The 15836-nt window shown below is 46.6% G+C and overlaps 6 protein-coding genes across 6 annotated transcripts; 2 read left to right on the forward strand and 4 right to left on the reverse strand.

Annotated features, from left to right (window-relative positions):
- Positions 1 to 337: 337 nt before the first annotated feature.
- H6S33_000559 (uncharacterized protein) lies at positions 338 to 998 on the reverse strand (the record flags this gene model as incomplete). The annotated part of the gene is made up of 3 exons (XM_044831949.1): positions 338 to 466; positions 544 to 821; positions 974 to 998. 3 exons carry the CDS (start codon positions 996 to 998, stop codon positions 338 to 340), a joined length of 432 nt encoding a protein of 143 aa, XP_044700118.1.
- A 442-nt stretch (positions 999 to 1440) lies between these two features.
- On the forward strand, positions 1441 to 2947 carry H6S33_000560 (uncharacterized protein; the record flags this gene model as incomplete). The annotated part of the gene is made up of 4 exons (XM_044831951.1): positions 1441 to 1650; positions 1710 to 1784; positions 1840 to 1963; positions 2022 to 2947. The coding sequence occupies 4 exons, from the start codon at positions 1441 to 1443 to the stop codon at positions 2945 to 2947; spliced, it is 1335 nt and encodes a 444-aa protein (XP_044700119.1).
- Positions 2948 to 5716: 2769 nt separating this feature from the next.
- On the forward strand, positions 5717 to 6587 carry H6S33_000561 (uncharacterized protein; the record flags this gene model as incomplete). The annotated part of the gene is made up of 5 exons (XM_044831952.1): positions 5717 to 5820; positions 5879 to 5917; positions 5980 to 6292; positions 6355 to 6467; positions 6527 to 6587. 5 exons carry the CDS (start codon positions 5717 to 5719, stop codon positions 6585 to 6587), a joined length of 630 nt encoding a protein of 209 aa, XP_044700120.1.
- A 278-nt stretch (positions 6588 to 6865) lies between these two features.
- Positions 6866 to 7843, reverse strand: H6S33_000562 (uncharacterized protein; the record flags this gene model as incomplete). The annotated part of the gene is made up of 4 exons (XM_044831953.1): positions 6866 to 6998; positions 7460 to 7598; positions 7671 to 7724; positions 7783 to 7843. The coding sequence occupies 4 exons, from the start codon at positions 7841 to 7843 to the stop codon at positions 6866 to 6868; spliced, it is 387 nt and encodes a 128-aa protein (XP_044700121.1).
- Positions 7844 to 9892: 2049 nt separating this feature from the next.
- Positions 9893 to 10946, reverse strand: H6S33_000563 (uncharacterized protein; the record flags this gene model as incomplete). The annotated part of the gene is made up of 6 exons (XM_044831954.1): positions 9893 to 10077; positions 10134 to 10345; positions 10459 to 10577; positions 10642 to 10647; positions 10720 to 10819; positions 10919 to 10946. Coding segments are annotated over 6 exons (650 nt in total), but the record flags the coding sequence as incomplete, so codon positions are not given.
- Positions 10947 to 12680: 1734 nt separating this feature from the next.
- On the reverse strand, positions 12681 to 15725 carry H6S33_000564 (uncharacterized protein; the record flags this gene model as incomplete). Its single annotated transcript, XM_044831955.1, has 1 exon — positions 12681 to 15725. A coding segment is annotated over one exon (3045 nt), but the record flags the coding sequence as incomplete, so codon positions are not given.
- Positions 15726 to 15836: the final 111 nt, after the last annotated feature.

A 15836-nucleotide genomic window follows, 5' to 3' on the forward strand; every position in this document is an offset into this window, starting at 1 on the left:
GTTTAAAAGAAATAATAATAATAATAAAAGAGTAACCGGCAATCCAGAAAGAACCAAGTCAACCAAAAAACCAAAGACTGCATAACACTACTGCGCCGTTAATTCCGAAAATAAAACGCACAACAAAAAAAACAAAAACCCCCGTTATTAACATGGATATCAGCCCTCCTGCTTCCTTGGTAAGTAATAGAAGAGAGAGTAGAGAGAGCGGTCAGATCGATCCACCGGTAGATCTCTATGAAAATATTCCTTCCGCGTCATACTACCCATCCTAGTCTATCAATCCTTCAATACACCCGTTATTACGTTCGTATCAATGTCGGGTGGGTGGTGGCGTCTACTCCTGGCCAGGGCCTTGCTGGTTGAATTTGGCCCTAGCCGACCCGAACAGCTCCTCCTGCTGCCTCAAGAGCTCTTCCTGCGACAGCCCGGACTGCTCGAGCTTCGTTTGTTTCTTTTCGCGGGACTGTTGCTCGTAATTGTCAGCATCATCTGAGTGCGATCTTATATCATCCACATGCACGCCAGCCGCCGGGGTAATACTTTCTGATGTTCCTTATGCTCCTGCGCCACATTCTGGATCTGGTCGATGTACTCCTCGAAGCCGAGGTCCCTAAGGGCTCGGATGACATGTTCAGCCGCGATAGTCTTTTTCGCTTCGCGCTCGGCAATCTCGTTGGCCTCCGAGGAAATAAGAGTGATGAATTCGACGCAGCAGTCGATTAGGAGGTCGCGCGCATCCTTGGCGAAGGCGAGGTCGTAAGGGAGGATCTCGGAGATGATCTTCTGGACAGTGGCTTTAGGGAGGGATAGGTCATCCGCTAATAGGTGAGAGAGAGACAGCTATTAGTTCATAGTACTGAAGCTATGGGGAGGTAGCTATGTAGCTGTGGGGGGAATAGGAAGGGGGATAAGAAAAGCGGCAAGTCAAACAAAAGCAAAGGGATGGATGGATGGGGGTGCAGTAATATACCTCCTCCGAATTCACGATCTGACATATTTGAAGAAGTAGTAAAACCTAGTGAAGCAGCGGTAGGAGAGAACGCGTTGGTGTTTTAAGGTATTCTCGAGAACTGTTTTATGTAGACTTTTATATTGGGGGTGTGGAGAGGGGGGAAGACGCGGGGTGGTATTTTTATAAAAAAGGGACGTTCGCGGTCTTTTTAAACTTCTCTGGTCATTCTTGAATCAGCAAAGAAAAAGATCCTAGCCAATTTCTATGTAGGGGTGACGGAAGGGGTTTGGCGGGTGCCGTCGGGGTTGCGCACTTGAGCCTCTGCTGCGGTGTCAGGGCCTGTAATCCAGCAGCGCAGGTAAGCAAGTAAAAACATCGCCATTGAACCACGACGAGGCCCACAACGGCGCAGCACAGCAATACCCTCTATTTCATTTTTATCCGCCTACCCTACTATCCCGGCGAGAGTAGACAAGCCATACAATATGCCTCCAAAGCCCACAAAAACGCTCGTAGTGGACAACGGTTCATACACAATCAAAGCTGGATTCGCCACTGAAAATGCGGTTCCAGGGGATTGCTTACAGGTCCCAAACTGTCTTGCCCGCGCAAGAGACAAACGCGTGCTGGTTGGTCAGCAGCTGGAGAGTTGTCGAGACTTTGGATCTATGTCATTCCGAAGGCCTGTCGAGAAGGTACGTTCACCCTCTGCGATGATCCATGATTCGTTTCCAGCTAACTATCTTTGCCAAAGGGCTATCTGGTGAACTGGGAGGCAGAGAAGGAAATATGGGACAGGACCTTTCTAGATTCAGATTCAAAGTTACAAGTACATAAGTCCTCAAGGCTTTCGTCTAAACCATTTAAATCTAACTTCCAAACAGTGCGATCCTAGGGAAACAGTTCTCTTACTCACTGAGGCTCCTAATGCACCGTCAGCTCTACAATCAAATTGCGACCAAATGGTCTTTGAAGAATACGAGTTCAGTGCCTACTATCGTTGCGTAGGTCTATCTCCCACCAGCCATTCCCTCCCCACTTTGACCCGCTAACCGTTCCCATCCAGGTCCAACCTTGATACCCTGGAACAACATCGGTGCTCTGCACACACCTGACTATAACCCCTCCACTAAACCCCCCGCCGAAGCATGCCTCGTTATCGACTCCGGTTTCTCCCATACCCACGTAACCCCGATAATCAACGGCCAGCTCTGGAACTCGGGTGTACGCCGTATCGACGTCGGCGGGAAGTTCCTAACCAACTACCTTAAAGAAATGGTCTCCTTACGGACCTACAACATGATGGAAGAACCCTATTTGGTCAATCAGGTCAAAGAGTCCGTCTGTTATATATCTACAGACTTCTCGGGCGATCTTGAGAAATGCAAGGCACTTAAAAACTCAGCCAATCCCATCGTAGTGGATTATGTTCTTCCTGACTATAACTCTGGCAAGCTTGGGCATCAGCGGGCCCATATTCCAAAGAAGCTTGGACCTGCCAGGGATGACGAGCAGGTTATGGTATTGGGGAACGAACGATTTACTGTGCCAGAATTACTCTTCTCGCCGACTGATGTAGGACTCAAACAATCCGGTATCCCGGAAACTGTCATTCAGTCGCTTGAAAGTGTGCCGGAACGTTACCGGAACCTATTACTGGCAAATGTGGTAGTTGTAGGCGGCAATGCTAATATCCCCGGCTTTTTGGAGCGGCTGCAGAGCGAGCTACAGCCTCTTGCACCCTCGGATGCGATTGTAAGGATTGCGAAGCCGGAGAATCCAATCACATACGCCTGGCAAGGTGGCGTAGCGCTGGCACTGGATAAGGCAGAGATGAAGAGGAGACAGGTCACAAGGGCGGAATACCTGGAGTATGGGGCTGCGTGGTGCGCCAAAAAAATGGCTGGGGAGGCTGTAGGCGGCAGCGAGACCAAAACAACGGATACAAAGGAAGGTAGGAGTCACAAGAAGAGGAGAGTGGATGACTCATAAACACGGATGTTCAAAATGAGTGCCTGGCGTGCCTGAGGGCGCTGGCGTCCTTCATATTTAGTCATGTGCAGCCCTGTCCACATATTTCCAAATATAGGGTTAAGGAGTGGATAATATGTACTTTTATGACTACCACAAATCTTGTGCTAGATTCTGCGATTGTACCATGAGGATTGACGGGTGGAGTCTTAATATTCGCGGAGGATAAGAAAGAGATACCCATTTCATATTATGAAATTAAACTACTAGCTACACAATATTCTTAAAAAAGTGCCAGTCCCACTAGAGATCATGTTTAGTGAACCATGCCTTCATGGATATACGAGTGGATGGGATTGATCGGAACTTGGTATAGGTGCTACAGGCCAGATAACCTTACGCCAGTCATAATAATAGCTAGCAAAAAGGAAAAAGAAAAAGACCTACCCGTGTGTTCTAGCCAATTGCACCACTGGAGTTAGTATGATCATCAGCCGTACTGACCGGTCATAACAGTAATTCTTCCTTAGCTAACAGCCTACTACATCCTAAGGAGAGACTGCAGAGGTGCATATATACATGTATATTTACATGTAGTTTTGTAAGTAGAAGGATTCTAGTATTGTACTAGGAGTTGATTGTTATTGACCCCACGTCTTGCACCTGATCGCGCAAACTCGATCCCGTTAAAGGTCTCCGTGTTCTAAGTGTTTAATCGGTAAGATCAACCCCAAGATGCAGATATTTGGGCGAGTATCTACTATTCTATAAAAGAATATAGATCGGAAAAGTTTCGCTAAACCCTAACCCCCTATATCCGGCCCTGTCCATTAATTGAATGGAGTCTAACGATGAGCTACGTTATGGGAGAAGAGGGTGGAAACAACTACATATAATAAACTTAACGAGAAACTAATAAAAACAAAAAGTCTTGCTGAAGAATGTGCTTTTCAGGGGGGTGAGTGCCATTTATTACACACAACGCCAGTATAGACTCCCACCCCTCGGGGCTGAACCCATGACATGAATCTACCACGACGTACATCATGACCCACAGCTGGCCACCCTCTTTTAGATTGATAGAAGATCATGGTTAGTCCAGGTCAGTGATATGGTCATGGGCTGAGCTGCTAGCCAAGGATTGCAGAGCGAGAAGTGTATTTCTTGGCGCGAGTGATATTGTATGATTATAAAATGCTACCCTCCTAGGATGTTGCATAGCAACCAGGCATTGGCATAGATTCTCGTCTCTCCATCCATCCATCCATCCCTCCCTCTCCATTCATGTTCATCTACAGCCCCCCTCCCCGTGCTGGTGATAGTAAACAGAAGGAAGATCCGGAGGCTCACTGACTACGATTTACCACTAGGCTAAGCCACCTCATTTTTCCCTGCGCTCTTGGGGTATAGAACCACCTCCAACCACATGCCTAGACGACATCACCAATACCAGCCGTCCCTACGAAGCGCATCGTGATTAATTTATCAATCAGCGAAAGCGCTCCTGCATTGAACCTATTTCCACAAACCACCATTTCTTCCTTTGGTCTGTGTTGCGCTTTTGGAGTAAGGTGGTGTGGGTTGTGCCAGTAGAATAGAGGGCAAATTATCTTCAAAATACTTACCACAAATCCCCGGCGATCCGATACTCGCAAGGAATTTTACTCTAAACAGTTTGAAATATGATAACACTGACAGCTGTATAAACCTATATGTACCTTCACACAACATAATCACCCCCATTCTCGTCCCAAAAGCCCTTATATCTCATAACTATGAATATGTATTTACGTACCTCAAGACCTTGAAATGTGTTTGGTATGTATCAATAAGAGTAAAGGTTGTATCCCTATCTTGTATTTCTTGGCGAAGCAGAGACAGAGCGGTCGGCATATTCAATCCTCAACTTACAGACCACGTTAGACCGTTACTATGGCGACAGCGGTGACGGTAATAATGGCCGTCACTTTCTACACAGAGTGCTCAGATCCAAAGCTTTGGTATGGCTGGTTACACGTGCGTAGTATATATGGACAGGCGCAGAGCATAATTATGATTGTGAGCGCTATCATCTTATCCTGTCTCAAGGCATTCTTTCTCCGATGAGATCGAAATCTTATACGTAAGAGGCTTGCAAGCATCGGTATTGGTCATCGTAAATCAGCATACAAATCTGCGCGACTGGGAATAGCTAGTGAAACCCAAACTCAAATAGATTCCAAAACCCCGTATGTCAGTTACCCGCAGCAAACTGGTGTATACAGTCAATAATATCGTAGGCAAAGTTCATGTCATTGAACCAACGAGTGATATACCATGATCCTATCGTCACATGACTCATCGCCATTTTTAAAGAAGCCCTAGCCCAGCCCCACAATCGGCCCAACCGAGGCTGGCGGTAGTGCAGATGAGGAGAACTCCGAAGCTCCGCCCAAGGATTCGGACACGGGGGAGCCCAGCGGGCGGATCTCGCCGACAGCCTCTCATCTTCCTGCCGTTCACCATGCACCCTTGCCCTGGCGGGGTTAAGAGCCAAGCCGATGAGCTAATATGGCTTAGCTTGGAATCATGATCGCGGGGCAATTTTTTGTGTCTTTTTTCTTTTTTTTTTCCCCTTTGAAGAGTGCAGGAGATGGCTCTGTGTAAAACTAGGTACTCCTGCAGCCTTCTGATAATAGACCTCTACATCCCCACGTCTCTCGCCTTGTCTTGCATTCAAACCAACATTTCTTCTTACCCTTTCATCTACAGCTAATTTCTCATCACTTCTCATCTCTACAAACATCAAAAATGGCCGTTGAAAGGAAGTACATCACCTATAACCAGGTCCACAAGCTCTGTCAGGCTTCTGCTGAAAGGATACTCGAGGAGTTCAAGCCAAATCTCATGATTGCGTATGTTTCTCCTTCCAAGGCTAGATGTCAAGGTCGTTTATTTGCTAACTCTCCTCAGTATTGGCGGCGGAGGATATGTACCTGCCCGAATTCTTCGGTTAGTTTCTTCAAATGCCTACCCAGTTGCTACATATTATTTATACTGACTCACTCATTAAGATCATTTTTGAAGACCCCTGGATCTCCCAACATCCCGATTCAAGCTATCGGGCTTTCGTTGTATGAGAAGCTCGTTTCAGAGGATGGCCCCGAGGAGGAGCCCGGTACCAAGGTCACCAGGACTCAGTGGCTTGACTTCTCTTCGTTGAAGAACACAGACTTGATCGGAAAGAACATTCTCATTGTAGATGAGGTCGACGATACCAGGACTACATTGCAGTATGCCGTCCAAGAGCTGAGTAAGGATGTTGAGGCTCAGGCCAAGAAACTGGGCTCCACCGAGAAGACAAACTTCTACATCTTTGTCCTTCATGTGCGTTTCCAAGAGAAAAACCAAACGAGAGTGATATTTGGCTAATATTAGGGACTGCATAGAACAAGGATAAGCCCAAGAGAGGAGCTCTTCCCAAAGACATGATGGATGAGGGCCGCTATCTTGCTGCTGAGACAGTCGGTAATGTTTGGTGTTGCTACCCGTGGGAGGCTACGTACGTTTCCATTGCTCGTTTTCTGTTTTGATTCGTATACAGACTAACATCCAACACAGTGATATTGACGCCCATGACAAATTGGCCGCACAAGCTTCCACAAAGCCAAACGGGCACTAGAGTTTTGGAGGGCGTGTATTTTAAATAGGAAGATCTCTAAGAACTTGCTATCCCCAACTTCCCGGCTTGTGTCAGTGTTGGTGTAACTTAGTAGTCTTTTTTTGTACGGGGTTTGGGTTTTATTTTTCCAGATATTTAAATCGTCATGTAAAACCGATTTTTTCCATTTCTTCGTGATGATTAGATGGCCTGAAAGAGCAATAGCATCTTTAATCTCCAGGGTTCTCCACGTGGGCTCGCGATAACGACCAGCCGGCACGGAAGAAGCCGCTGTGCGATTACATTTGCTTCTCACCTTCCATTTGCACTTCACTACTAGAGTGAATCTGGAATGAGCTTCCACGTGGTTCCTGCATTAGCATAAAAGAGATTTCCTGCAACATGACGACAAGCCTGGCTTTGTCGGAAAGTCTAATGCAAGACAGTTAGCTCAGTATAATTAGTCCCTGGGTTAGCAACAGCCCGCAGAATCAGACATCTCGATCGCCGGCTGCTGACAGATTCGGAAAACGAAAAAAAAATTAAGCTTCCCAATTATGACAGGCCAGACTTTATCTCGTAGTATCTTGCATGGATGTGAAATCCTTGAGACTATTACTATTATTATTACTAAAGACTTTAACTGTGCCTTCCGTTTGTTCTGGCGTCGAGACGGATATTCACCGCATTGTTGAACGGAATAATCGGGGACCTGCTTCATGTGTGTAGCACGAAGGAAGTTGGGTTAACCTTCAATCACCCGCATATGACAACGGCGAAACCCTCTGCACTTTTTTCGCGCTTAACAGCCATCGGCCGGCCAATACTCATGATAGCATATGGGTCACAGATGACCATAAGTAATTGATCTGCACCTCCAATACACGAAGTACAAGCCATTGGCTTTTGATCGTTTTTCAAACGCAGGTTCAATGTCCTGGTGGTTCGGTTGAACAAACAGCTCTTGCAGGACCACAGGTGAAATCAAAGGGTTTTTGTAGTGAAATGCTAACACTACAAGGACAAACCTCACTATGATTAGTAATCAATGGTAATGATAGTATTAGCAATATGTTAACCGCCATCAACAAAAAGTTACTGTACCTGACTCTTGATTGTGGGGAAGAAAGGTCATTAGCGGTATTTTAATATTTTTGACTGGCCGATCTACTATTAGTAAAAACCCTTACTCTTAGACGAAACAGATTAACCAAACCCAAGAGGATAGCTTTTCGCAAATTACAAAGCTTAAGGATAGGCTCTATGAAACCGCTCATAGATTGCTACCAGTAGGAGCGGCCCTACAGCATTTCTTTTGTCCCCGTTGGTGTCCCCGTTGGTGTCCCCGTTGGTGTCCCCGTTGGTGTCTAAGGTCTTCCCGCCTCACACTGTCTGGGGGGTCTTTTATTCCTGTCGATGTCTGGGACTTGATCAATGTTTCAAGAGGTATCGTAAAACCGGTAGTTTTCTTTGGGGCGCTTGAATGTGTATTTTTTGTGATGCGCGCTTATGGATTTATACGTAGGGCCTTCGGTTGTGGTTCAGTGGGTAGTATTGTATCGGCGGGGGGGATGGTCGTTTTGACCGGGAGGACACCTTTCTCTCTCTATCGTGGCTTTACGGCAAGGGTTCCTAAATGTAGAGCCGATTGAGTCTGAAAACAACCCGCCTAGGCGTAGCCAGAGGTCCGTAAATGTATTATGCAACTGCTGATAATGATACTGGTTAATTAGGGATAGCGATGGGTTAATGGTAAATTCTCGCCATAGTGAACATAGAGAGGGAGGTGGGAGCCGGAGGAGAGGGAAAGGTGGAGATAGAAGGCATGAACAAGTGATTCCACTTCACCCGCAACCATGCTACTGCCTCCTCACTGTCCTTCACTGTTATGGGGAATTCGTCCTCTCTGACGCCTAGTAACTCAGTAGACATTGCCCCCATAATTCGGTAAGGTTTGTATTTCAAGCCGACAGAGATTTAGGTTGCTCCAACTGTGTCCAAGCTTCATCAGTAGGTCATGGGTTCAATCCTGGGGGTGGGAGTCTATACTTGGGTGTATGTGTAATAAATGTCACTCACCCCCCTGAAAAGCATTCCCTCAGCAAGACTTTTTGTGTTTAAATTTATTGACATTTTTTTTTCTGAAGCTTGGTGGCACTCCTCCGGCCTCGTGGGTTAGATCTCTGGCTGGCCCTGTGATTGTAGCTTAAACGGTTATCTTGGCTTCTCGCTCATTATTTGGTCCCCCCCTCTCCCCGTGGTCAGGGGCGGATATAGGATTAGGGTTTAGCGAAACCTTTTCAGACCATATTCTCTTATAGTATAGTAGATGCAATAGAGGCTGTGGGGGCTGACAAGACCAGGTCTGGAGATCGATCTCGAGAGTAAGTCTCAAGACCTTTGGCAAAACAAGACGAGACCATTGTCTCGAGTTTTTCAAGACTCACTTTAAAAAGATATGAGACGAGATGGGATTTTCCCAAGTGTCCATCACCAAAATTTATAAGAGATTCTGAATCTCTTATAATTATACCTTCTTTCGAACTGCAGTTCACCAAATCATAATTGGTAAAGAAAAAGAGATGTGGGTCTCTACTGAATAGTGCAGTATGGCTCAAGAAGAAGAAGAAATATACGATGCAGAAAGAATCCAACCTCGCAAAGTCACCCAATTCGGAACATAAATTCTCACTCGGTTCTCATCTCCAAACCGAGCAGCTATTCGATTGAACATACTAGCATTGGTTGGGGTTTTTAAACTCTATTAGTTCCTAAAAGCTTATATATGACTAACTATTTATGATTGGGATCTTAGTTCTCACTTAAAAATGGTGTTGATTGCAGATCGTAGTCTCAGTCACATGTTGTCACTCGACTGGGAACAACTGTGTAACTGAGATCCATGCCCTTGCAATAATCGAGCTTTTTAGGTAATGGGTACCTGCATAAACGTACCACCTCGCCCAGTCGATTTGCGTACCCTCAAGGCAACCCTTGTAGTGGCGTTATTTAGGACCAAATCAGCGGTCTCTTCACGTGCAGGGTCTAGATGTGAAATGAATTTGACTGGCTATCGTAGTATAATGGCATTTGCCGAATAGTTTAATAATATGAAGAACCCGCTGTAAAAGACTAGAACCAATTACACTGATATAGAAAAAAAGAAAGGGTTGAAAAAGAAAAGAAAAACCATAAAACACCGCACAAAAACATGACAAAACGCATAAAAACAATACATCAATAGGTTACCCAGGAGAGAAGGGGAATGGTCGTTATGGTCGTGTATGTCGTGCATGGGGCCTTTTCCATCCAATCTAATAAAACATCTAACAGCACCTTCCGCCCTTCTTCTTCTCGTTCGAGTCTAACGAAGCATCAATTCTCATGCCGTCTCGAGTACCCCCGCTATCCCCATATTCCCCGCCTCCGCCAGCATATCCCCGCACTCGCTCAATTTCGGCGCGTCGCTCAACCAGCTTTCGTGCAATTACTTGGAATACTTCATCGACGCCTACGTATTTTCTTTAGCACGCGTACACTTCCACTGCTAGGAGTCATATTACTAACCTTGGTCATCTCGCGCTGATATCTCATGACATGTATCCATGCCCATCCATGATGCAGCCTCATCATCGCCCAGATGCTCTGCCGCATATGCAACACAGCGCTCAAACGGTACCTCCCGTTTCGACGGATCGGCGTTCACTAAGTCGGCCTTGGTCCCTACGATATGGATGATGATGTTTTCGTTGTTTACGTTCTTCTTGAGTTCGAGAAGCCTTTAGAAGTAGCATCGAAGGAGTGGTTTATTTAGGTTGGCGGAAGAAAAAAAAAAGAGACAATGAAATATAATAAAATAGATGGGAGGGGGATATTATAGAGAGGAACATACCATGAATGCATTGCAAGGAATGACGCTTCAGAAGTTATGTCGTAACAGAGAATTCCGCAGTTGGCGGAGCGGTAGTAGAGTTTCGATATAGAGCGGTAGCGCTCTTGACCGGCGGTGTCCTAAAATTTTGAAATATAAGCCCCGCGAGTCCTGTTACCAAGGTATGTGGTAATGCTTATTTACCCATATCTATTATTTGTAATTAATTAGCTCATTAGAACTACTCTACTATCGATCCCGCCGGGGAAGGAAAGAGCTTACTTGTAGCCGCACAAGGCAATCATCGACCACAACCTTCTTGGCAAGAAATGAAGCGCCTATCGTTGACGCCGACGCGGGATCAAAAGTGTTTTTGACATATCTAATTAATCCCTCACAAGCTGGCTGTTACTAATACTGTTCCGTTGAATGCGCAGATATAGATTTCTCATTATCTAGCTAGGGGTGGCGTATGTTATACCTGACGACGAGCGAAGTCTTGCCCACGCCTATTTATCCCAATCAAGATGGATTGTTAGCTATCATATCCCTTTTGAATAGCTTCCCCTCCTCTTCCACCATCACCGTTAAATTCCACAGCTCTCTCCTCTCCTCTCCCATACATTCTAGCTAGGTACCCCTCCTCCTACAAGCGCTCGGACTAGTCCGCGGACATCCGAACGCAACGATCAACAAGAAAAACTTAAAACCAACCTTGAGTGCCTAGCACCACCAGCTTTGCCTCGAGACTCTCACTCATATCCTGGCGATCGTTCATACGAAGGTAGGTTTTGCGAAAAAGAATAGTGGAGTGGTTATATCGAACGACTGCTCTGGACTGGACTGGCCTGGAATGGTAAAGTGCAGATAATGTAGGGACCCGAATGTATTGGGGGAAAGAGTAGGGAAGGTATGAGGTATCAGGTAGGGGGGGGCTCTGTAGTAGAGGTGAGATGATAAACAGACTCCCGGCGTCGTGGTGGTGGTGGGGGGACGCCTAGCTAAGCCTCGTCTACAATACGGTGCAGGGTAACTATGAGTACGTAGGTAAGAGAGTCGAGAGTTATGTGGAGCAGAAGCTGGAACGGAACGGGCCACGCGGTGAGCCGGCGGTGGTGGTTTGCTGAAGTGAGAACCTACGATACTGTGTAAAGATATGTGGACCAGGACCCAGGGGACAATACCGTCAATTTTCGAGCAATCCACTATATCCGTAGAGGTGAATGGTAAGTCCGGACCAAGCAGAGAAGGGCTCGGCGCATATGCAGGTAGGTGCATAACTATAGAGAGAGTCCGCGGCCATGGTGTCTGTGAATGCAGTGAATCCGTTGGTGTAACGGGGGTCCTTTCTAAGAGAAATAGATTTGTATAGAATAGAGACGGCCGTGCAAGATAGACAATCAGGTTGCAGATTATTCAAAGATACTATCGCTAGAACTCAATAATCTTTAAGGGCTCTGCTACCGATAAGAACTTGGTTTTTCTTCTGATGAAGACTGGAGAGAACATGGACTGAAGGGCGAGAATGAACCTGAGTACTTATACTCCGAAGGCCTCTATTCTCTGCTCCTGACTCCTTTACTAAGTTCCGGTGGGCCTTCCCTCAGTACCGGAAACAATACCTCTGCTACCCCGCTTTTCTCTAAGCGTCAGCAGGTGTTTCCGATACCCAAGGCAACCACCCTTAGTCAAAGCCTTTGTAACACCTGCAGCCTTGGTTGCCGCACAACCGAGGACCTGCATGAATGAGCTGCCGCTCAGGTGTAAGCTTAATCATTGCTGTAGAGCTTTCGCTTATTGTAGACTTCCCTAGCATAGTCCCTGCCCTTCGGCGGACTTACAATGCTCCGAGGATTATAGTGGATCACCGGACAATCAGAGCTTCACTCTGGCCGGACTTCTAGACACTGGCGAGGCATAGACTCGTCAGTCATTGCTCCCATGAATAGATCCCCTTCCTAGCGCCCGGAATGTAGTTACTCTAACAGCTGGTAGCTAACCACACTGCCGGTACTTGCATATCACCGTGCAACTGGCTTCTAACAATAACTCTCAGCATGTAACCGGGCCCTGTGTGTACTCATACACCAGACAGTTGAAATGGCTCCGTTACACCACTCCCCTCTTCCTGGATCTTGGTCTCCGAGATCTATAACCATTCTATTACCATTCATTCTATATGACAAGAAACTCCGTGATGTGCAAGGAAATGAAAACCCAAAAGGAGATATCTACACCCCAACAATCCGCTTGTCCTTGGGTTTCTTAGGATACCTCATATGGAAATCCCGAAGGGCCCTTTCAGCACTCTTCCTGAGATGCTCCCAAGGTTCCCATGTAGCATCCTCGTTTTCATAACCTTCCCACAGCACTAGGTATTCCACTCGTCTCCTTTTCTTATTGACCCGGCTATCAGCTACCTCTCGGACAACCCAGTTCTGTTCTCCTTCAATCTCTTCGGGCTCCGGTACAGGAACTCTTCTCTCAGGATCTATCGGTGCTCGGTAAGGTTCCAGAAGAGAGACATGAAAGACCGGGTGGATTCCCATTTGGGGGGGAAGAGAGAGCTTGTAGGCACGGGTACCAATAGCTTCTAAGACCTTAAAGGGTCCCATCTTCTTCTGATCCAGTTTTCCCAAAGGCCGCTTTGTTTGCACATTGCGCCGGTCCAACATAACTTCATCTCCGGGCTTGATTTCAGGCGGTGCCAGGGCATGAGCATCATACCACCGGGCCATCCTCAATCTAGCTTTACCCAAGCTGGCGTTCATAGCCTGCCAGATAGATTCCCATTGAGATATCATGACCTCACTTGCTGGATTGTTCCATTCTACTCCTTCCTTTGGGGCCGGCCAGTTGGTCCTGGGTTCATATCCATAGTTGGCATAGAAAGCCGATACTTTGGTAGACTCAGAGACCGCCGAGTTATAAGCATACTCTGCCAAAGGCAAGAGTTCTGCCCAGTCATCCTGTTGATATGAACAATAACTCCGCAAGTAATGTTCCAGGGTCTGATTAACTCTTTCTGTTTGACCGTCCGTTTGAGGGTGGAAAGATGTGGACATCTTCAGCTTCACATTGAGGAGGCTCATGAGAGATTGCCAAAAGTGAGAGATGAACCTGCTATCTCTGTCCGAGACTATGTCATCAGGTAAACCATGGAGTCTCCAAACTTCCTTCAAGAACAACTTAGCCAAATCTTCCGTTTTATTGAGGGTAGGAAGAGGGATGTAGTGTACCATCTTCGAAAAACGGTCCACTATTACCCAGATCTTTGTAAACCCGCTAGATTCTGGTAACCCCACAATGAAGTCCATAGAGATGGAAGTCCATGGCCGATAAGGTATCTCCAACGGTTGGAGCATACCAAACTTCTTGTGTCTTGAGGTCTTATTCCTCTGGCAGCTGTCACAGCTCCGGACATATTCCTCAACATCCTTATCCATGTTGGGCCAAAAGAAGTTGTTTTTTGCCCGCTCTAGTGTCTTGAATTGGCCAAAATGACCAGCCACCTTAGAGTCATGGGTATCGGACAGTATTTCCATCTGAAGCTTCTTGTCTTTAGGTATATACCATCTATTCTTGTAGAAGATGAGGCCGTTCTTGACAGACAAGTTCTGGTCCAAATTTGGTTTCCTTTCAACCAGGGAGCGGTGCAATTCCTGCCAGAAACTATCCTCTTTAGCGGCCGTGTATAGGCGCTCTAAGAATGTATTCTGCAATTGATTCACCCTGACAGCCGCTAGCTTTGCAGGATCCAAAACCAATTGACCTGGCCTAAAAAAGATCTGTGGCTCCGGCTGCAGAGTTTCACCTCCCTCTCCAAGGCGGTGATCCCAGCGCCTAGATAGCACATCAGTCTTGCCATTCTTTTCTCCCGGTCTGTAGACAACTTTAAAATTGTAGCCTGCGAGGTCTTCAGACCATCTAGCTTGCCGCCTAGTGAGAACCTTGGTAGAATTAAAATACTCCAAGTTCTTGTGGTCTGTAAAAACCGTGACCTCTTGCTCACAAGATTTGAGCATGTGTTCCCATTCCCGGAAAGAGGCTACAATAGCTCCCATTTCCTTATCATGAATGTCATAGTTGATCTCAGCAGGGGAGAACTTCTTAGAATAGAATGCCACCGGATGTAGCTTCCCATCGTCCCCATACTGAGAGAGCACTGCTCCCTTGGCAAAATCACTGGCATCTGTCTCGACCACCGTTCTCCTACTAGGGTCAAAATGAAGCAGGATTGGAGCGCTTGTGAACAGCCTCTTGAGTTCTTCAAAGGCCTGCTCATGTGCTGCGGTCCAATACCATCTCTTGTCTTTTTGCAAAAGGTCAGTTAATGGCTTGCAAACCTTACTGAAGCCTTCAATGAAGCGGCGATAGAAGTTTGCAAATCCGAGGAATGCCTGTACTGCCTTAATATTTTCAGGGACCGGCCATTCCTTAACTGCCTCCACCTTGTCTTCTGACATAGATACTCCTTGTTCTGAGATATGATAGCCTAGGTACTCTACCTCTCGGACATGGAAGGATGTCTTACTGATCGAGGCACAGAGCTTAGCTTCCCTTAGCTTCTGTAAGACCTTCTTGACCAGTATCTCATGCTCCTTCTCAGTTTCCGAGTAGATGAGGATGTCGTCGATGTAGACAACCACTCCTTCATCCAGTAGTTCCTTTAGCACATCATTGATCATGGCCTGGAAGGCAGAGGGAGCATTGCATAGACCAAACGGCATCACATTATATTGATACAGTCCATAGCGGGTTCTGAAAGCGGTTTTCCACTCATCACCTTCTGCTATCCTGATCAAATTGAAGCCGTTCTTTAGGTCTATCTTTGTGAAGATCTTGGCCTTGAACAACCTGTCTCTGAGCTCACTCATGATAGGCAGCGGGTACTTGTCCTTGACAGTGACCTTGTTCAATCCCCTGTAGTCCACACAAATCCGCAAAGTCCCATCCTTCTTAGGAATGAACAGTATAGGCGCCGCAGCAGGGCTGTTAGATCTAGAGATCTTTCCTGAAGACAATTCTTTGTCCAGGTACTCTCGGAGGGCCTTCAACTCTGGAGCGGAACATGGGTACAGCGGGCCAAATGGGGGAGCGGTGCCAGGCAAGAGTTTGATCTTCAAATCATTATGGGAATGCGGCGGCATTTCCTCAATTTTCTCTTGACTGAATACATCAGCCCAATCCCGGTATAGGTGGTGTATTTTCTCAGCAATATCACCTCCGTCCTCATCATGCCATACTGAACCAACCAATTGATAGACTGTCTCTTCTTCCTCCAACATTTGGTATGGAGAGATCAGTTCGATCTTGGTGGCCGCTTATCACGGGGACTATAGGCGATAGACTGTGGTGCCAAGGAATACAACCTAGGTAGTGACGTAGACGTGGACGTA

This window comes from Morchella sextelata (assembly GCF_020137385.1).
Source record: "Morchella sextelata strain SCLS chromosome Unknown scls_1, whole genome shotgun sequence".
Lineage (NCBI taxonomy): Eukaryota > Fungi > Ascomycota > Pezizomycetes > Pezizales > Morchellaceae > Morchella > Morchella sextelata.